The 23,483-nt window shown below is 37.4% G+C and overlaps 1 protein-coding gene across 1 annotated transcript in view; it reads left to right on the forward strand.

Moving 5' to 3' along the window:
- The window catches only part of LOC131076287 (NADH dehydrogenase [ubiquinone] 1 alpha subcomplex subunit 8-A), a 77,263-nt gene extending 61,851 nt beyond the window's left edge, over positions 1–15,412 (forward strand). Inside the window, exon 2 of the mRNA XM_058013403.2 lies at positions 14,852–15,412. Coding sequence (XP_057869386.1) covers positions 14,852–14,987 — 136 coding nt within the window. The 3' untranslated portion in view covers positions 14,988–15,412. The remainder of the gene's footprint in view (positions 1–14,851) is intronic.
- Positions 15,413–23,483: the final 8,071 nt, after the last annotated feature.

Here is a 23,483-nt window from a genome sequence, read left to right on the forward strand (position 1 = left end):
CTTGAGGTCAGACGACGTTGGAAGAAAAAATAAAATAAAATAAGGCATGGAAGTGTAAAGCAAGATGGAAAACAAATTTGTCACATAAAAAGTTTTAAATTATTTTCAAAAATTAAGATTATTTTCAAGGATTATTTTTCAACACTTAGAATTATTTAAAAAAAAAAACTTCGAGAATTTTGGAAATTAAAAGAAAGTTCTAAAAGATTTCTTGATAAAGATGAATTTGAGAGAGAAAATATCTTTCCATTTTGGACAAAGATTAAAACAAAAAAAGAAAAGAAAAAATTATTAAAAAAAAACAAAACAATAAAACAAAAACAAAACTTTTAAGTTAAGGAATTCTAGATTCTATATCACAATTCATTATTGAGGTTGAGAATTTGGAGAGCAATTGAGAAGAAGTTTTCTCTCAAAATTTGTGAATTTGAATTTTTGAAGAGAAATTTTCCAGAATAAAATTCTTTGGAGTGTTGAAATCAAGAAATTAGGTGCTTTTTTTTAGATTTTAAGACAGAATTTCAGAGTGGAATGTAAATTTCAGCCATTCAAAGATTCAATTTGAGTGGATTTTCTTACCTTTCTGTCTTATTTCTTTCAATTTATCAATTTCTTGATCAATTCCTTCACTTTCAGTTTGCTTTTTCGCAGAAAATTAACCTTTTAATAGGCTGAAAGTGAAATTTTCATAAAAGAGGATTAAAAATCAGAGTTAAAACCTGAAAATAATATGGAATTTTCATGTGTTTTTGCAGGAATGGCAGACAAAGGATTCGCCTTGTCTAGAAGCATGGAAGATGGCACATGGCTGTCCAAATGAAAAATTTGCCCAAGGAAAGGAATGGCAGACAAAGGTTGTCTAGAAGTTTGGAAGATTGCACATCAACTAGAATGGCGAAGCCATCCTCAAGTCCGCCCATGGCATGTAAACATTCAAGTTTTCCTAAGCATGTTGAAAGGATGGCTAAGACTCTTCAAACTCCGCCTATGTGCAAACAAAGTTGGCATGCTCATGGCGAACTCCTACCTTCAGTCAAGTAACCCATGTCAGAGGTTCATCAAACTCCTACCTTGGAGAATCAAATTTCGAAATTTGGTTAAGTGTCAAGGAAAATTCCCTAAGCAAGAAGCAAATCCGCCTCGAGAAACATGTCCAAGGAGAGACAAAGTCCGCCCTTGGCTAATGCACTCCAAAGTCCGCCTGGGTTGGATGATAATAAAACATGTCCGACAATCTTCCAAGTCTGCCTTGGCATGGAGTCTTCCAAGTTGGCTTGACAAAGAGAAGATGAATTCCTTCTAAGCATGATCAAAGTCTGCCTAGGCAAGTAAAATGGTTAGACACATGGTAAACTCCTACCATTGGTTAATTAAATCTTGGCAAGAGTTAGTCAAACTCCTACAGGAGGTCAAGCAAGCAAAAGTAAGTTGAAAATAAACCAAGGCACAGACGAGGTCAAGAAAGTTGGAAGGTGATTGTCCAAAGTTCGTCCAAGGCAACAAAGCATGAGCACATGGCCAAGTCTGCTTAGACATGTTCAAATTCTCATCCAAATCTGCCTTCCAAGTTGGCAATGAACATGTCAAGACATCATCCAAGTTCGCCAAAGTTGGAGCATAAGCCTATGTCCAAAATTCGCCAAGGATGAGCAAAGTAAGCAGCTTCCAAACATGATAGAACTTGATCAGATTATTAGACTTCAGACATAGACAACAAAATTCGCATGGAGATAGGAAAAAAAGCATTCCAAAAAGTTGAAGGAAGCACTCAATAAGTTTGACATGTCCAAGACCCATCCAAGTTCATCATAGATAGCGAATTAAAAGATAGCAGATTGGAAGTTTGATGAGCACAAAGACACAAAGTAATATGCCTTAGCATATTCCAATCCGCCTACAAAGAAGAAAATCTCTTGTCTTCTAAGTCCGCTTGAGAAGGAATGATTGATGATCTTCCAAGAACAAATCATTCATGTTCAAGATTCAAGAAAGTCCGCCCTACCAAGATTAAGGAAGAATGTTATTCAAATTTGCTGAGGAATAAAGCAAAACAAACTGTCTAAACTTCCAAGCATTTAGGTTGGATAATAAAAAGAGAAGGCTTGGAGAATGATCTTCCAAGCACATGACATGGAAAGAATAAATAAAACCTAGTGATCGGACCTCCAATTCTGATCCATGAAGACAGGGAAATCCAAGTTCGCCTTGGAAGGAAAAGATTAGCCAAGCTTTGTCCAATAAAATAAGACACAAATTGAAACTTGTCCAAGGATGTGTAAATTTCGCCTTGCCAAGAAGAAATTTTACTAAGCAAGCATAAGGATGGCATGTATTCTTCCAAGATCGCCATAAATCAAGATCAGGGAAAATTGGAAAACAAATTGTCTGATCATATTTCCAAATCTGCCAAAGACAAGAAGGCTCATGACTATCCAAACTTTTCCAAATCCACCAAACACAAGGAGGTCCGGACTCTTTCCAAGGCATAAAACAGATTAAGGCAAATTGAAGGATGATTTTTCAAGAACATTCCAAGTCCAAGGGCAAACAAATTGACACGAAGTATGCCCAAGGCATGGAAGAAAGATTAAATCATAAAGAAGACAAGCACATGAATCAAATTCTTCTCCAAATTCAAGGCACCTGAAAGAGTCTCCAGGCATCAAAAAGGAAAAGTCTTCAGACTTGGCAAAAGTATGGAAAGAAATTTTAGATTTCTTGAAGGATTTCATTTCTGAAGAGTCAAAGACAAGCTCCCATGCGCAACATAAATTGGTGGCAAGAAGGGTATTCTAGACAAATTTCCATAGGTAGGCAAATTTTTCGGCACAAATTGGGGAATTCAAGTCAACATGTCCAGGTTCATTGGACACACTACCTCTCAGCAGAAGAAGGGGGTGCAATCCTAAAAAGTAGCATCTTGTGCCACTTGTCTCTCATCCGACGGATATTTGACCTATTTTGGGAAACTTTGATTAGGGTTAGGTTGTTTTAATCTCGACCGTTAATTGGAAATCAATCTTGGCCATTAAACTATAATTGGGGAGTCTATAAATTGAGCTCACCCCTCTTTTGTAAATCATGGGAGCATGTTGCAAAACATGTTGAGATAAGCAATTGTTGCTTAGGATTGCCAAAATAATAAGTAATACATTGTTCGAATTGATGGTGATTATTTCCTTTACTTTGGAGTCTGCATGGTTCTTATCCCTCATCATAGTTGAGATTCTATTTCATGTATGCTAGATGAATGAAGGATTTGATAGTTTAGATTGGTGAAACTTTTGTTCATACTTTTGTTGGATGGATGATTTTCATTCAATGTGTAAAGTTAGCCTGAGCTTTTGATGTGGATGCTTAACTTCTACTTTGAGTAATATTGTTCAATTGTTGGTATTATTCATAAGTGTTAAAATCTTGAGCAGAACCTTAGAAGATTGCACATGCTTTGCGTAGTTGTCCTAAGTGTGGCGAAACAAAGTGTTGTTATTAGTTTCACCCAGTCTTTACCGTCTCATGCATTCTTAGGAATAGATTAGAATTTCTAAACCTTATCTCCTTTTTAGTTTTCTTGAAGCCTATGATCCAAAACCTCAATGATAAATCTCCATCGCGAATTGAACAAGCCAAGCGTAAGTCCTTCTTGTATTTCAACATGCATAACCAAGGAAGCTATCCAACATAAAGTCGCTTGTGTGCACATATAGACCTTGGAGTCGCCTTGTGGTCTTTCTCGCAATCTTGGCACAAGTAGTGATTTTGTTCAGGAGAGGATAGAGTATCCTCATGGTATTTTATTCTAATGTTTGGTAGATGATAAAATAGACACCAACAGGTCCCCATTGGCAATGGGGCGATGTGTGAAAATGCCACAATAGCATGGACTAAGTTCCATGTTTCCTAAGTCAGATTTGTAAATAGGGACTAGGGATGTACTTTCCAAAAATACTTTGTTAAGGTTGGTAGAGAAATATAATTTATAACCTAGGCCATTGGTTTGGGTTTAGGTATGGTGGGGCAGCAATTATTTTCTTTGGGTTGGATTTGTTTATTAAAAATCTTAAAGAATTATTAATGTATACATACTTGCAGCCTAAAAATATTAAGGTCAAAATACTATATAGTTCACATATAATGAAGAAAAGCACCATCAAAATAAAAAATACTACTCAATATCAATGTGTCAAACTTGAATGTCATGTTGCATATACATTGTTCAATATTAAAATAATAAAATTAGCAACCAGCCTCATATGGATCTTTATAAAAATCATTATCATTGTTGACATTAGATGATGTTGGTAGATTATTAGTACTTCAAGGACTGCCCCTGATACTAGCTCTACAAGTATAATGGTTATTTGACGACTTAGAAAATAAAAATTAATTTGAAGGACCATTCAAGCTAGTATACTTGGCTCCACATCCAACTGCTTTGCATTAAATAATGTAATGGTTCTTTAATGGTCATCTTAGTTGATGCAAGAGCATCCCTGGTTCTTGGCAATCTTGCATCAACCAAAAATATTTCTTTTCTGTTTGTTTCCTGTTTTTGTAGTTTTAACCATAGTTTTAAAACTCGTGGACTCGCCACGGACTCTCGAGTCCATGGGAGCCACGAGTCGACTCGCGCAGGACTCGCGAGGCGAGTCCTGGCGAGTCCATCTGAAGGACTCGCGAGTCTTTTGCAAGGACTCGCGAGTCTTTCAGATGGACTCGCGCGACCCAGAAAAAAGTCATGCAAGCTTTAAAATTGAGTTTTTTTTTTTTAAATTTGCCTTCATTTGGCATAACTGAGGGAGTGAAAAATAAAAGAAAAATAACACCCGACGCCTTTATAAAAATTCGGGTAGACTAAAAAAGAGGCCGAAACATGTGAAAAAATTTGGTCTCTCTGTCAGGATTCATATGTGGAATATAACATTTAAGTACTGTTAGGATGTTTGAGAGTGGTTTCGGACCTCCAGGAGTTATAATGCAAAATCTAGTTTTTGGAGGATTCTTCAATTTTCCAGACTTAGTCAAATTTCAAGATCCTTCGGCGATGCCCCTTGACCCCAACTTGGAGGCGCTGCCCCCAAACCCCCGTCAAAAAATATAGGGGGAAATTGCACCGATGGAAGTAGGGAAAATTTAACCTCCGAGTCTGATTAGGCTCCATATAAAAGCATAATTAGCATTGAAGAAATCTTGGTATTATACATTTTAGAGTTGAAAGTTTGAAACTATGAGTATGTGACATGTGCAATGTTTCAATTATGGCTCTTATGTTCTCTAAATGCATTAATTTCTTTATGTTTTTTTGTAAAACTACGGTTTTTTTTTTTGCCGAGTCCTTGCCGAGTCTTTCACGAGTCTGAGTCCGAGTCCAAATTTTTGGTTTGCCGAGTCTGAGTTTTTCAACTATGGTTTCAACATTTCATTTTGCATTTTCTTGCACTGGCTCACCGGATCTCGTGGAGTTGGATTTTGCTTGAGGACATGATCATCTACCTTATTCCTAAACCGCAGAGCATTTGGATCATTTTCCGACAAGTTATTGATTCCGGTTTCCGAGACAATTTTCTGGCACCGCAACCGGTTGGACCTATTTGCATTGGTGAATCCACCAGATTTTTTTCATAGCTTGCAGAGCCTTGAGCATTGATTCCGATGTTCCTTGGCGTATGGCCAACCTTCCCTTTAATCTGCACTTCATCCTTTGGATTTTTCGGAGGAATCTCTTTGGCGGAGGCCGACCTTGTTGGTTTTACACGTTTGGTCTTGTTCTTCGGCATTTGATCCCTTTTTGGGCCGACTGGATCCCCTGGGATCATATAAATCATTGTAATTGAGCATTAGAATGTATTCAAGGTGGTAGATGGAACATAGAAGCTAGATCTAAGTTTTGAGGTCTCAGTAGTGACCTGTTCTAGTAATTGACCATGTTTGTAGCAAGCCAGTGAGCCAGATCTTGTAACCCGGCTGTTACCGGTTGCTTGTAATCAGTTTTCATGATCTAATTCATTCAGTTCTGCATTGCCTCCATCATATCTTTTTGTTTCTGTTGTGTTTACTCTTGCTGACTGGTTCAGATTGATCTCTTTGAGGTCCCTCCTAACCGGTGATTGCACCAAGTGGTATCAGAGCGAGACTTCGTTCCGAAGATTGCGTTGTCCTAAGAATTTTGTTGTGGGGCGACGGATTGTGGATCCGACCTGCAGTTGTAGAGGACTGGCGTAAAGATGGCGCGAGGAGGATATAGCAATGGTGGAGCGCGTGCGAATGCAGACCCGATTGTGATGGAAATGTTGCGAGGAATCTCAGCCCGGTCGGAAGCCGTTGAGATAGCCCAGAGAAGAGGTTGACATATTGAAGATGTGAGTGAAGATGAAGCAGAAGAAGCACCGACAGAACAAGAAAATCCACCGGCGATTGATCTGGATGAAGAGGTTCTTGAGGGTTTTGAGTAGGGCGAATACCAAACCACATTTTACTCCACCGGAATATGATGGAAAGTTGGATTCAGATGAATTGATGGATTGGATCTCGGAGATGGAGAAGTATTTTGATTTTGAGAACACCGTAGAGGAAAGGAAGGTGAAGTATGCCTGTATCTGGTTGAAAGGTCATGCATATCTTTAGTGGGAACATTTGCAGGTTGATAGACAGAGAAGAGGTTAAGAGAAGATCAAAACATGGGAGCGGATGGTTGCCAAATTAAAATCAAAGTTTATGCCAACTAATTATCAAGTAAATCTATTCCGGAAGTTCCAAAACTTGAAGCAAAAAGAATCTAGTGTGAAGGAGTACACCGAAGCATTTTACAAGTTGAATATTAGATCCGAACATGTTGATGATGAGGTTGAACAAGTTGTGAGATATTTGAATGGATTGCGGATGTCTATACAAGATGAACTCAATTTGATCAAGTTGCAGAGTGTTGAAAAAGCTTACCAGTATGCCCTAAGAGCAGAAGAGAAGCTGAACAAAAGACATGAGCAGAGACATAGGGGTATAGGTGGAAGGTTTATCGGAGGAAGATTTCAAGGAGGAAGAGTATATACTGGAGGAAGGGGATCCTGTATAGATCAGAACAAAGACAAGGAAGTAAGCAAAGAAGGCAATTCATAGCGGAAGGATGACATAAATTCCTATTGGGGAAGAGAACTTGTTGGTTACCAGAATGAGAATTTTGGAAAGGATGACAGAAGACAAGATAAGAGAGTGTTTAGAGGTACTTGCTTTAAGTGTGGAGAAGGACATCGTGCTTTCGAGTGTAAGAAGACAGAGAACACCGGAAGAACAATAGTGGTGGAAGAAAGCCCCACCAGATCAGCTAACAAACCGAAAAATGGAGAACTGTTGATGATAAGGAGAGTTTTGTGTCATACCGGAGGAGATGAAGAGCCCTTGCAAAGGAAAAATTTGTTCAAGACCAAATGTAAGGCATCTGGTAAGTGTTGTAAAGTTGTTATTGATAGTGGTAGTTCAGATAACCTTGTTTCGGAGGATATGGTGACTAAGTTGAATTTGGAAAGATTGAAACACCCTTAAGCCATATCAGATAGCATGGATTCAGGATCAACATAAGTTGTTAGTAAGTGACCAATGTTTGGTGAAATTGACAATTGGGAATTATCATGATGAAGTCTTGTGTGATATTATGCCTATGGATATTTGTCACCTTTTGTTGGGTAGACCTTGGCAGTTTGATAGACAGACAATACATGATGGGAGAAGGAACATATACACTATTGTGGCAAATGGGATGAAGTAAACCTTGTTACCCTTGGAGGAGCCTTTGAAGAGTGAAGTTTGTATGAATGCTAGAATCTGTTTGGTGTATGGAAGGAAATTCCTGGATGGGACGAGACAAGAGAATGCGTGTTTTGCCTTAGTTCCTAAGAAGATTGAGAATCCGGAGCATAAAGAAGAACAACCGGAAGAGATAAAGGAGTTGCTGATAGAGTATGGAGACATCATTTAAGATAATGTGCCTGATGGATTACCAGCTGTGAAAAGTATCAATCATTGTATGGACCTGATTCCCGGAGCTAGTTTGCCTAACAAAGCTACACACCAGATGACACCGACAGAGAATGAAGAGTTGAATAGACAAGTGCAGGAATTGTTGAAGAAAGGTTTGATCACAGAAAGTTTGAGTCCTTGTGCAATACCAACAATGTTAGCACCTAAGAAGAATGGAGAATGGAGGATGTGTATCGATTCCAGAGCAATAAACAAGATCACAGTGAAATATCGGTTTCATTTGCCTAGGATGGATGACATAATGGACTGTTTGAGTGGAGCCAAATACTTCACAAAGATAGACTTGAAGAGTGGATACCATCAGATCAAACTCAAAGAAGGAGATGAGTGGAAGACAACATTCAAGACAAATGAAGGACTGTATGAATGGTTGGTGATGCCTCTTGGGTTGACTAATGCATCAAGTACTTTCATGAGGTTAATGAATGAGGTATTAAAGAAATTCTTGGGTAAGTTTGTTATTGTATATTTGGATGACATTCTGATTTTCAGTAAGACAAAAGAAGAGCATTTTTGCATTTAAGACAAGTTTTGCAGAGGTTGAGAGAAGAAAAGTTGTTGATTAACCTAAAGAAGTGTACTTTCATGAAGGAAGAGCTAGTCTATTTGGGATTTGTGATATCTGCGGATGGTTTGAAAATGGACCTTGAGAAAGTAAAAGCAATTGTTGAATAGCCTACACTGGAAAGCATTGGAGAGGTAAGATCATTTCATGGATTGGCTAGTTTGTGCCGAAAGTTTATCAGACATTTCAGTTCTGTTTGTAGTCCTATGACTGAGACAATGAGGGGAGATGGAAAGGAATTCAAGTGGACCACCGAAGCAAACAAAAGTTTTGAATTATTGAAACAGAAAGTGACTGAACGACTTGTGTTAGCTTTATCAAATTTCAACAAGGTATTTCAAGTAGATTGTGATGCAATTGGAGCCGCAATTGGAGCAGTCTTGAGTCAGGAAGGGTGAGCAGTAGCCTATTTTAGTGAGAAGTTGAGTGATGCCCGGAGGAGATATTCAATGTATGATCAGGTATTTTATGCTATAATCAAGCCTTGAAGAAATAGAGACATTACTTGTTGCCTAAGGAGTTTGTGTTGTATACTGATCATCAAGCCTTGCAGTATTTGAACAATCAGAGTAAGTTGAATCGGAGACATATGAGATGGGTAGAATTTTTGCAAAGTTACACCTTTGTGTTGAAGCTTAGGAGTGGAAAGTAAAACAAAGTTGCTGATGCATTGAGTAGGAGGAATTTGCTGATAGAGATGAGGGTGACAATGTTAGGATTTGAAGAATTGAAGACCTTGTATGATGATGACCCGGATTTTGCAGAACCTTGGTGAGCATGTAGAGAACCGGTTATGATAGAAGTCAATAGTTAGATTATTTCATTCAGGATGAGATGTTATTCAAAAGAATTCAATTGTGTATACCTAAGAGTTCTATGAGTATTTAAGTTTTGAGGTCTCCTTAGTGACTTGTTTTGTAATTGAGCATGTTTGTAGCACGCCAGTGAACTAGATCTTGTAACCCTGTTGTTACCGGTTGCTTGTAATCAGTTTTCATGATCTAATTCATTCAGTTTTGCATTGCCTCCATCATATCCTCTTGTTTCTGTTGTGTTTACTCTTGCTGACCAGTTCGGATTGATCTCTTTGAGGTCCCTCCTAACCGGTGACTACACCATTAGTTTGCTTAGGAAGTTTCCTTTTTTGCCTTCAGTTCACAATTCTTTCGTTTAGAAACATCGTCTTGTACTTTTCTATTTAAGGAGACTTTGTTTCTAGAGTGGGTCGATGGGGTTTCATAAGGTTTGGAGAATTTTTTAATAAAAAATCGTGGAGCCACTACCTGGAATTTATTTCTAGAAAATTTTTTAATCAATTTTTTATGAAAAAAATTATTGGAGTTTTTCGGCGAAGGATTTTCGAAGGTTTTTGTGTCAATTTTTTAAATTTTTGCTCCCGTGGCTGATTGCAGAATCCACATGATCCTTTTGGCATCTTTGTTTGCTCGTGAGACTTTTTTGCGACCCGACTAGGGTTTTGTTCCGCTGCCTATGCACTAGTTTTGTTTTTGGTTGTGTTTTTTTGTTTTTCGCCGTGATTTTCCACAGTTTTGGCATTTTTCTTGTGTGATTTCTCCCATTTTTGGCATCGTGCAATGGGGTTTGTGGTTTGCTATCTTCCTAAGCCGCAACTGTGTTCTTCTTTAGATGTGTTTTTTCTGGTTGTATGTGTGTGACAAGATTTTGTTGTGTGGCTTGCGCGATTTTTGGGTGTATTCTTCGGCGACAAAAGGACTTTCTATCTCATGGGTTTCTTTTTGCAACCCCAAGTTCTTTTTTTTGTGCAGCTCGCGCCTAAGGTTTTATGGGTTCATTTTGCAAGGATTCATATTTTTTTCCGAAAAAATGATTTCATGGGTTTTAATAATTTTTCTTCAAAAATTATTTGATTAAAAAAATAATTTTGTTGGATTTTGCCTGATTTTATCCTAAAAAATCAGGGGTATTCCTGTTTTTAGGGTTTTTACCATCTTTTCTGAAAAAAAGGATGATTTGCAACTTCATTTTTCAAGTTTTGTACGAGTTTTTCCACGAAAAATCGTTTTGTACAAGGGTTTTACCGTTTTTCCTCAAAAATGAAATTTTGTATGTTGATTCGTGTTTCGGATTTTGTGCCAACTACTTGCTGATGTTTCAGTTATGGGTTTTGATCGATTTTTCTCCTAAAAATTCGTTGTTTCTTGCAGCTATTTTGGATCGCACCTAGAGTTGCTAGGGCAACGGTCTACACAAGGGTTTGTCTATTTTTCCTTAAAATTGTGGTTTTAGTTTGAGAAGCTGTTCTCGGTGTCTCTGGCAATAGGTAGGGACAGTTTTTTGTTTTCCCAACATCAGGTTGGAATATTTCTGGTTATCTTGGTCATTAACATTCTGCGGATCCAAGGAGGGTCTTGTTGGTGTACATTTTATCATATACCGAACATTAGAATAAAATATCCAAGGATTTTCTATCCTCTCTTGAACAAAATCACTACTTGTGCCAAGATTGCGAGAAAGACCACAAGGCGACTCCAAGGTCTATATGTGCGAACGGGTGACTTTATGTTGGATAGCTATCTTGGTTATGTATGCTGAAATACAAGGGGGATTTACGCTTGGCTCGTTCAATTCACAGTGGAGATTTATCATTTTGGGTTTTGGATCATGGATTTCAACAACACTGAAAAGGAGGTAAGGGTTTAGAAATTCTAATCTATTCCTAAGAATTCAAGAGACGGTAAAGACTAGGTGAAACTAATAAACAACACTTTGTTTCACCACTCTTGGACAACTACGCAAAGCATGTGCAATCTTCTAAGGTTGTGCTCAAGATTTTCACACTTATGAATAATACCAACAATTGAACAATATTACTCAAAGTAGAAGTTAAGCATCCACATCAAAAGCTCAGGCTAACTTTACACATTGAATGAAAATCATCCATCCAAAAAAAGTATGAGCAAAAGTTTCACCAATCTAAACTATCAAATCCTCCATTCATCTAACGTACATAAAATAAAATCTAAACTACGATGAGGGATAAGAACCATGCAGACTCCAAAATAAGGGAAATAATCACCATCAATTCGAACAAATATGGGATGCTTGAAAGATTTTGGTGAAGTATAGATTATTTATAGATCAGTTATCAACACTGATGAATATGGAGTACTCAAGAATACAGTGTCAGTAATGAAAATTTTGGTAGCAATTTGACAGGAGGTCAATTTTCATCAGCAAGGAACAAAATAGAAGATTGTAGCAGAGGGATGCAACACAGTATAAGTAGCACAAAGATGTTTTAACATGGAAATTTTGGATGCATGGAAAGTAATTATTTTCACTTCCAAAGTGTAGGCAAGCAATAGTGTCATTATTTTATACAAGAGAAAATAATTTCATATGGATATTTCTGCAACAAAAGAGGTAAAGTGTTATGATGTAGCATTTGTCGCTGGGATTAAAATGTTTTTACTGAAGATGAAAAATAAATAGTCACAAGCGGAAGCGTGAGGGTTAAAAATATTTCCAAGGAGCAAAAATGTAATTGTAGAGTTCTTATTTTTGCTCAGTTGAAAGCATCTTTGGGTAAAGGTAATGTACAGATGCAAGTTAACTGTTTCCATTCAAGGGTGAAAATGCAGAAATAAAGTGTTTTCATCAAGTAAAGTATTCTTACATGATGTGCAGTAGCAAAATGTGTGTTTTTCCAAAGAGGAGTTATTTTACCAGTAAGGGTAAAATGCAGCAGAGTGAAATATTTTCACCTAATGAAGTGTTTTCATGAGAAGGGATGTTTTTAATGATTAAGGGGCCTTGTTCGATTGAAATGAAGGCAAGATGCAGAAAGTTATAAATATTTTCAGTTGCAAAAAAATAGAGGGAAAATGCTGGAGTTCTCAAAATGCCAAATGTCACAATGGGAGAAAAGACAAGAATTTTCAGTTTCAATCAAGATGAATGCAGATCAAAAGGCTAAAGAGGGAAATATTTTGCAAATCAGATTGAGAGGAAGAAAGTGCCAGATGTCTACAGTAGATTGGATTTTAGGCTTCTCTCTTGTCTATATATTCTCTTTTTCTCTTCATTGTTAGGGGTTTTGAACTTCTGATTCAAGCGGATAGAATACAAAATGTATAGCCTAGAATTGGATGATTTTCACAAGGAACGAGTTTACAAGCTCCTGTATCAGTGTTAGTTTATGAGCAGTAAATCAAACTGTAGCAAAAATTGTCTCCAAATTGTATTTTCTGATTTGTAAGTATGATTGTGCAACAACATGAGGGGCTGCATTAATGTCAAAAGGCCTACTAATTTGAAATGATCTGCTATTTGAATTTGCATTCATAGCCTGAGATTTGACTCCATATCCTAGGGATTAGGCACTGGTCTATGATACTACCCAGATCTGGTTTAGAAACATTCAGTCTTTTAAATCTCTTTTGCTTCTGTTGTTGTTTTTGCTTTCTAGTTTAAATTATCTCAGTTCCACATATCTTCATGATGTTTAAAGAGTATAGAAGTTGAATCTGAGAGAGTTTTTTCTATTATTCCTCTATGTGTTTAAGATTAAGATATTTAAGCTATGTGTTCTCAGTGATGTTCAGTGCAAGTGGGATTAAGCTTGAAATCTGATGGACTATAAGAGATCCATTACTCCTATTTTTGAGAATTATCCACTTTCATAGGTCTGTAGCTTGTTGCTTGGCATAGGTTTCTCATATGCTCAGACCTACAATTAGGAACACCCTCTTGAGTCTTCTGGAGCTTAAAATGCAGAAAGCTTAAGAGCCTTGTTCGTTGGCTTTTCTTCTCCTTGGTCTGTTGTTAGTGCAAGATCATAGCCTGAAACAATTTATCCCATTGTTTAGGCATTGTGTTTTTCTTTAGGACTGAGGGTTGCAAGAAAAAACACCAACGGATTGTACAACAAAAAAATTGTTGTCCAAATTTCTTGAGTAAGACATGACCATCTTAATAATTGTTTTAATTCCTGCATTTGGCCATCTAAATTTTTTAAGACATATGTAGAGCAATATGCTCACTAGTTGAGAGTGTTGATAAACTTGCCATGTTTTGCTCTCTTTGACAAAATTTTAATTATCTTCGATTTTCTTAAGTACTTATGTTTATAATTTACAAACTAAATGCAAATATGTTTAAAAAAATCATTAATGAAAGTGAGATCATATTTTAAACCTGCAAGAGATGCTTTGTCCAATCGTTCCACAGGGTTGTTACAGACGCTTCAAAAATTGCAAGCGATTGAATTTTGTTTTTGTTGAAGCTTTCATCAACAGCAACTTCTGAGTCGGTTGGAGACCTAGGTGAATATTTCAATAAAAGGATCGACAGAGTTAGCTCCTGTCTGTCTAGTATTGATAACAATCGTCTTCTTACAAAGAGGCTATTGGCATGCATTACACCAGAGGAAAGGCAGGTATTGCCTGAGCATGGGTGATCAATTGCGAAGTTTGGAGGATGAGGAAAGAAAGGAGAGTGCACACGTATGACTGGCCAAATATGGGGATTGTACATCTTCCCAGCCTACAAATAAATTGTCTCTCTCGTGTAAGAAATTAGCAGTTAGAGTTGAAAGGATACAGATAAAGTCGTGGTTGAAAGTCAACCGGATCAGCTTGAATGCCAGCTGGTAAGCTTTCAACACTGGCCTGACACATGGCACCAATTTCTGCCTGAATAGTTTCACCTTCACTAGTTATCTGCAATTTTCTTGACTATATTTATGGAAAATTGCCATCCTTCAAATGTGGTCTTGTTAAATTTAGCAATCTAGTAATATTAGGATGTTAATTTAGTAGGTTTCCATATTGGTCATTGTGAAATTAGTGTGGTCTCTTTGTTGCATCTTTCTAGTTAGATCAAGTTTTTTTTATGTTATAGTGTATTTTTGTCTTAAAAACTAATTTTATTGTGATCAATAGAGCTAATTTTACCTATGGTCTACTGCTCTCTAAATTACAAAAATATTGGGCAAATATAATCCTCTTTTCCTATCCAAAAATAACGTCATCTTGCTATTATGCAATGCTAGTCAGTCACTGTTATCGTGAGTGTTATGCTTGCACTGCTTTTGACTCTATTGAGTATTTACAGACTTTCTTTTCTATATTGTAATTCATCTATTTTCAGATGTATTCAAGTCTTCAATCCCATATTTAATAAATATTAAGATTTGGCTCATTCTTTACTAGTGGACTAGGATTCACCATGTATTTGATAAACATGTAACCTTTGAAGAAATTTTTGTTGCAGGTTGAAAGATCTTTATGAGAAGTGCCCAAAGGAGATAAATGCTTACTCAGGTTGCATGTACTATTATACTAATGAGTTTGAGTTATGTCGGAAAGAGCAGGAGCAATTCGAGCGAGCATGCCCTCTGCATAAATGATTGAAGGTAACCTTCAAGCATTAATTCCACTGGGTCAAGCCACAACAAACCATAGACTGATTTTGATTGTTGAGCAAAGAGGAGAATCTCTCTTGGCACGCTACAAAATTTTCACCAATAAATTGATACAAGATGATTTTTAGGTTTGACAAAGACATTCTATTTGTTGTTTCTTCTGCAATTTTATTCTTTGCATGTGTGCGATAAATTGGACCCATGCTTTAATTAGTTTTGACCTTTGAATTTTTAGATGTTTTTCATCCAACCTAATGCAGTAGGACAATATCCTCGGTTGGCAGACTTTTTTTATTTGAAGATTGCTTCGTCACCATGCTACAGTCAAGCTGATACCATATAACAATTTAAGTTCTATTTTCTACAAGCAAATTGGAAGCTTTTAATCGTGGTCATGTTAGTTCAGTTTACCAGTAGAGGTCAAAATGTGATAAAAAATATGCATAAAATCTTCATCGTGAAACATGTATGCCTTGTTCTCTTTCATTACAATTTCCATCGCAAAATTAACTTTAGTCACACAAATAGTATTTATATTTAGGAATTATCTAATTGTTTGGATTGATCAAGCATAAATGTATGTATTTCATCTAAATGCTATCAGCTATATGCTATTTTGTTCTCTAGGTGTTTCATTTGTCCGAATGTGATGTGGGTGCAAGTGTGGGAGGCCATGTATATTGAGAAGTACAGATTTTTAACGATGCAATCCTTAGATTATATATTTTCGATGGCACAACTGTTCAACCTACAGAAAGGGTTATAAAAGGGTTCTGGTATTGCTTGTCAAGTCCAGGATATACAGAGGATAAATTTATAGGGTAAATACACTTAAGAGACATACTAGAAGGGTAAGTAGTTTCCTAAATGTCCTGTATATTAACACAGACTCATAATAGATTTGGGTTATTTTGTTAAATCTATTACTTACTATCAGTCACCTTCAGTACTACGAATGATTTTGACCCAGAATAAATTTCTAATGTATCTTCATGAATTGCTCGATTCACTTTCGTCAACTTCCTCATTTCACAACTTTAGTAGTCACTATGACTAGTTATTCTCTGGTATAGACCCAATTAATCTTGATTAATTTTTTATTTTGTTGTCATAATCCAAAGACACAACTTGTCGCCTTGTGTGAAAGGAATAAAAGTCTTTTCACATGATCTTATGATAAATTAAGCAAATATAGCAACAATCGAGAAATACCTTAGATCATGTAGTTGAGACAACAACACTAAATTCAATTTTTGAAATGACAAAAGTTGGAACAAGGACTTAGCTTCAAATGTGATACTGGAGTAATTTGTTGAAGAATGTGCTTAGATGATACAGATTGGTAGTCTGTAACAAGATCTCTGACTGGTATGCTTTGATAGACTGTTAAATGATCTGCTTTTAGTTTTGAGTCACTTTCGTGTGGAAATGTTTTGGAATTTAAGCATGATCCACATATTTGACCTTTGATGTCAGGAATTACCTGCACTCTCTTGGTTCATGCTATCTATTTGCCTTGGTACTATACCTACAATGAAAACTGGTGGTTTTGATGAACACATTATGTAGTCTGTCATTAATGATTCAGATGCTGGTGTAAGTTGATGCAATGTGATGCATTTGGATGGATGTATGGATGAGACTTGGCTTTTCTTGGATGCAAAACCAAGATTAGTATCTTTTTATACTTCTTAGAGTGCAAATCACATATTTTGTGTTGAAGTTAACAAGTAATCACTAATATGAATGGAGTTAGCTCGGGTTCATAATGAAATTGGAATTTGAAAAAGGGTCAAATGTGCATCCAATCATGTTAATTTTTGTGCCAATGGATTTCATTTATGTAACAAAAGGATAAAACTATAGGCCGGGCCCTGTCCTCAAAGATCTAAGGTGTGATCAAATTAGCTTCAGGTTGATTGCTAACTTTTACATATACATTGCATCAAGACAAATAAGTTGAGGTGAGCCATAGACCAATTTTCTCGTGGAAAACCCTTTTGTGTAGAAAACCATGGCACAAAAACTTTAATTTAAGAAGTGGGCACCAACCCATTTAAATAAGTGAGCTACAACTCATACATAGAGCATCGACACAAAATAACTGAGGCACTGACCTCAAGTAGAGCATCGACTCAGTAATCTGTTTTTAAAACTGGGCTGGTAAAAGTTATCATCTTTGCACCTCTTTCCCTTCCTTTTTGTTGACAAATGAGATGGATTTCACATAACCCTTTGGTAAGGCACCTTTGATTATATATATATATATGCATGTATGTATATAATTAAGACTTTTTGACAATGCATGTAATAGTGTCCTTTTTGGCTTCAATATTGTTCAATTAATATATCATATTTTGCAACTAACACAATAAAAAATTGTATATCCCCCCAGAAAACTCATATCACTTCTACCACTCAATGTGTGTTCGGTTTGGGTTCACCTTTCGAATCTTCTTCTTCATTTTTGGTAGCACTCTTGCTACGAGGCCATCAACAACTCTATTGGCCGATTCTTGATGGTTGACGATGCCATGTCTTCCATGGGCCATGCGACCTTTGCTCGCATCCTTGTGGATATTGACATCTCCTCACCTTCTCTAGGGATGTGCTCCTTGTGGTTAGGGACAAGCCTTGGACTCAACTGTTGGATTTTGAGGGCCTCCCCTTTTGTTGTAGAAAATTCTTTGCCACTGTTATGTAATGGTGGGAAAATGGTGAATAATAAATCAAGAAGGAAACTACCCTTTCCCTCAAAGAGAGATGAGAGTTTCGCCATCGATTACCATTCAAACACTTTTCACCATCACATTAGAAAGAGGAGAGGATAATTCACTAGATTAAATCTCTCCACACAAAGATGGTAGATTGAATTCTGAATGAATGGGGAATGCTAAGTTGATCCCCTCTTTCTTGTTTGATTTGGAAAGGAATTGATTGAATTATGTAGTGTAAAGCGATAAAGAATCGATTATAACTTGAGATCGGAATATGGGATGAAGCTGTGGACCTGGATCTGGTAGTAAAATGTCGAGATGAAGTTGTTCTGCGAATTTAAGGAAAAGTTGTTCGGATCGCGGCGGGAATGTACACGGTCATTTGAAAAATCTGCGAAACGAAGAGGGTTTTTTTGCCTCTGCAAATGGAGCCCAAATTCGAAATTATAGTTGCGCACCTGCAACCTACACACATAAAAGAGAGGAAAATGGGTTGGGATTGGGGGTTTGCCTTTAGGTCAAACCCCAATTTTGGAATTAACCAAGTAATGTAATAAAATACTTGCAAGTGGATGTAAATGGAAGACTGAATTGTAAATCACCTCAAGGGAGGTTGTAGTAGCAATGTTGATAGAAATGTTTGTGTGGAATTAAATGTTGAAATCAATCTCCTCTTCAATGGTTGAGTTGTCGACTTGAATGCAACACCTAGCCTTGAAGGGAGACTTGAGAATGCTCAATGCTGGAAACAAATGCTTGAATGTTTTTGAATGCTTGATCGCTTGTGAATTTCCCACTCATCCAACTTATTGAACTTCACTTATGCAAATGAGAGGACAAATGCCCCTTAAAGACATGTTAGTGGATTTGAATTTCGTCACGGGCTAACATTGGGGGAGTTTCCCGCCCGAGGCACAACCAAGAATGTAACCCTAGGAAGGGTCCTGCCCCAAAATAGGGCAGGGACGGGGGCACCACACTCCTATCCTGGGAGGACAAGGGCGTGGATAGGAGGACAAGGGCGCCACGCCCTTGTCCAAGGGGGGACAGTGGCGCCACGCCCCTGCCCTACCCCTTTCTCCAGGGTAGAGTGTAGACGGGGTGATGTAGAGGCCAAGGAAGAAGCTATTTTTGCAAGTTGAGCAATCTCCGGTCTCCGATCAAGCTAAAGGATTCGAACTCGCATGTGTGAGGACCCTAATGCAGTAAAAAATTGATAAGGTCATAATTTTATGACACTATAAGGTCATTTAGTGTTGGATTGTTCCCTCCCGTGTTACAATGGTGCAAATACTTGGTGGAAGGATGCTACTAACTTGGTCAACGATTAGCTCACGATTGATAATGCTACTGTTGATGCCCATGAGGTTGCTCCTAATTTGCATCCTCGTTCCACTCCTACCGAACTTGCCTCTGATGCCGCTACTTCTATCATCTTTGCTCCTGATCCTCCTCTACAACAGTTTGTCGCTATTTCACAACAACCTATTGCGGTTCTTCAGCAACAGTCAACCACTGCTCTTGATTACAACCCCATGAAGTCACTCTTGATTGACCTCGCTTTTGATGGTCTTAATGATTGTATCACCTAGATTGTGGTTCATCATGGGCGGAAGGGGAAGTCCTCCCCCTTGCTCAAACTTCTCCTTGTTAAGGTTTGGGGGTCTCTATCCCTCCTTGAGTTGAGCCTGGTTAGTTTTTTGGTTTGACAGGATTTCATGTTTGCTTGCTTGACCTAGTTGTTTGGGGGCTTGCTCCCATGGTTGTTATTTTTCTCATTGCTTGCTGGCTGTTGTATTAATGGTCAACACCCTCGTTTTTGCTGCTTTAAATATAAAATCAATAACTCAAAAAGTCTTCAAAAATTGAGTTAATAACATGATAGTCCGAAAACAAATCTTATCAACACCACGAAAAACTCTAACTAAGTCTTGAATGCAAAAACGTTACTAGTAGTGGAATTACCTTTACACAAAAGTAGGCTTAAGTTGCCCCATACACGTTCGACATGAGCGAATAATTCCTTTGCATTGAAGACGTACTCCCTGTTCAACAACACTACACACTTTTACAAAAACTTAGGTGACTGAAATGTCTAAAAAATACCCCCACTAAGGTCGAATACCAATTGTATAAGCATTGAATACGATATACCCAAATAAATCCACACGTACCATCATATCTTTGATGGGTTGACCAATGGTTGTGCTTTTTTGAAAAAGGAGGAAAGGCAAAATGATGCCCAGAATAACATCCTTATTCCAACATTTGTATTTGGCGCAGACCTTCAGTTTTAAACAAAATTGGCGATGTGAAATATTTGGACAACACATTTAAAAAAATTTAAGGCAATAAAAACCACAATTTACCATATGCACTAACTATAGTCAAACAGTTTCCATTTAAAACAATTCCATTATCTACCATATGCACCAACAATAGTCTATCGGTTCTAATACAACGACTTTTGTAATAAAAGCCCAACGATGTACAAATTTGAACTTAGACAACTCAATATGAATTTGCCGGCAAGGAAATAAACACCCAAAATACACTCGTTCTTCGCAATCAATACAACAAACACCTTTGATAGTTCAACTAATGATGTGGCACATATTTCGACTAAACAACTAATAATAAGACAAATAAGCACACAACTAGCTCAAGTAGACACTCACACAACTCAACTAAATAAGTAGGCAACTCAACCAACCAACTAAGCACCTCAACCACCCAAGCAGACAAGTAGAGAGCTCAAGCAGCTTAAGCACACGTCTAAGTTGCTCAATCAAAACTTATCTAATTTTGTATCTCGAACACATTCTAACTGATCCTTGACATCAATGACAAAATCTGCAACAAACTCCCCCTTTGTCATTGATGGCAACTCCATCTGCAACAACCTGAAACCAAAAGAATGCTACTCGCTCTGAGATATTGCGCCCCCTTTGACATTAAGGACTTATTTCAACCTACAAAAAACTGAAATGGGGTATAAAATAGAGCAATAAACACTCCCCCTAAGTTAGAACAACTCTTCAATAGTGGGATGAAATTGCTCCTAACTTCTGTCTCAGACGCTCAAATGCATCCCTTGGCAAAGGCTTAGTGAACAAATCTACAAGTCTCTGGCACATCAAACTTCAACAACAACCTACTTGATTAACAAGCGTAATGACCACTTTGTCACTTCAAACTCTCTGACCATAGAAGATCAACTCCAGAAACTCTAGAATCTAATAAAACAAGTGCAAACATACTCTCCTTCCAAACCATATATCAAAACACTTGAAGAAGGTAGACTGTGAAGCATAACAATCTGCCAATGTTAATTTATTTGAGAAATAAACCTCATAGACATCTAGGTCAAACTTTTGGATCACCCACAACACTAGGAATCGATGCAAGATGACATTACAATCACATACTAATTGACATTACAACTTGACACTATAATTAGTAATCCCACCAATTAAAAACTTTCTCAAAAACTATACCTCTTATGTATCAAACTCATGAATTAAGCATATTAAACATGAAACAACAAATGCAAAATAAACATGAGAACACAACGACAAATGGAACACCGGATTTTATACTTGGAAAATCCAAATGGGAAAAACCTCAGAGAGTGCTAACTTTCAGGAGAATATAACTAGTTAAATGGTGTTCACAAAATGTGGTTCATTGTCGAATGATTCACCGTGGGAAGGTCACTGCAAGATTACAAAAGTGGCTTAGTGCCAGAATGCTCATTGCAACAAGTATAATTGAACTAAGAAAGTTACATCTCCAAATGCATAAGATCAGTTCCAAGGTAAACTCAGATCACAATTCACAAACCTTGCAGCAGATCCGGTGAAAGACCTCTGTACTACTATCCACAAACACCTACAACAAATCCGGTGAAGGATTACTGCAACACTATCTACACTCTTACTTTGCATCAACTGCCTATGCTATTCGCAACTCGCACTTCACGTCCTGCTATTTGCTTCACTATATCATCACCATTATATACTCATATCACATACTTCTATATATATATATATAAACTCACACATTGGGATATATGTTGGCCTAGTTCAACACGTTATCCAATAGAGACTTACACATAATGATGATAACCAAGTCGAGATCTGCAATATCTCTATATGCTTACCTTTACAGAATTCATTCACTGATGCATATACCTTAATTACCGGAATGGGACAAGGGTCAATTGGACCCATGGATACTGATCCATAAACACAAAACTCCAAATATAACAACTCCAACTTCCAAAATACAAATTCCACCTTACCATAGATATCGAACCACGAGACATGAAAAGATATAAATGAAATGGCTGATAACGGAACACACATCTGATATTGGGACCGGTGTAAATACAACTTAGAATTTCAGAGATAAGGATCTTCCGAAAATAACTCTAGCAGATCAATTACTTATTACTATATCACATCCCATAGCAATACCAAAACTTGCATCACTTGCTCATAGCAAAAACTGCACACACATACTGCATATACCATCCGGGCCAAATTAGATGATTGGTTTGACATTGTGAGATTTTGCCAAGATCAAGAGCTCAATGAAATGTACAAAATAGAGATACAATATAGGACAAGAATAAACTGTATTCTCATCAATAGAAAATGATCAATGATAAAATTACATACAATGTAGATGAGCTTGCTTATATAGGCAAGGCTAGGGATATGTGAGCACACAAACATGACATGTGGCTCAATAAGAAACAAGGGTAGGTAGGAAATAGGTGTGGGTAGGTAGGAGAAATAATATAATAGTTCACATGAGGTGGATCACCCACTGAATGTGGAGTGTAACAACAAGATCAACACCATAAAAGGTGGAATTTTTCCTACACACACTATCCCAATGTGACACGAACACCCAAGTGTCTCATACCCAAACTACTATGAGATGCATTTCCTAAGTAAACTTAAGTAAGGTGTAATAATATCCAAGATGAATAATTATTTATACCAACACCCCCCCTTAAGTGCAACTTAGAGGAATGCACTTAAGTCTACAATGCAACTAAGCAATGCAAGATGGGTCCCGACTACTAGGCCATGTTAGGTACCCATGTACAAATGCAAATGCATGCAAACCAATGCAATGAAAACTCTCACAAAGTGGGGAAAGAGAGAAAAACCCAATGGGAAAAAACCCTCCCCCAAAAGAGAGATGAAAAACATACAAGAGAACTCTCATAGAAGAATGTGAAGGACAAAACCCCATGTGAGTAAAAAGTTCCCCCCATATGAGAGAAGAAGAGAAGCTATGAAGCCCCCCCTCAATGTGGAATCTGCACCAATGATAGAAGCTCGATGTATGAAGAAACTGCTCCACGAACGTCGAACAACATTCCTCCCCTTAGGAAGAAACAAAACCAAAGGTGTATCCATGAAGTCTCCCCAATCATGAAGGGAAGATGTATGAAGAAAACTCATGATGAAAGGAATCTCTGAAAACTGCTCAAGTGTCCCCATGTCGATGCTGAAAGATACCCCCTCCAAAGGTGGTAAACTGTGCCACACTGCTGAAAAAGGCACTCCAAGATCTAGTGGAGATGGATGTAGAACATGTCCCAAAGACTCATATGTCTCCTCAAAACATAAAGAGACCTCCTCCAACTACTGTACATAAGTATTCACAATCATGTCAACCTCGAAAGAATGATCATGGAGAGAATGAACAAGAGGGTCAGAGTGTGCCCTCGCAACAATCGAAGAAG

Source organism: Cryptomeria japonica, chromosome 4 (assembly GCF_030272615.1).
Source record: "Cryptomeria japonica chromosome 4, Sugi_1.0, whole genome shotgun sequence".
Taxonomy (NCBI): domain Eukaryota; kingdom Viridiplantae; phylum Streptophyta; class Pinopsida; order Cupressales; family Cupressaceae; genus Cryptomeria; species Cryptomeria japonica.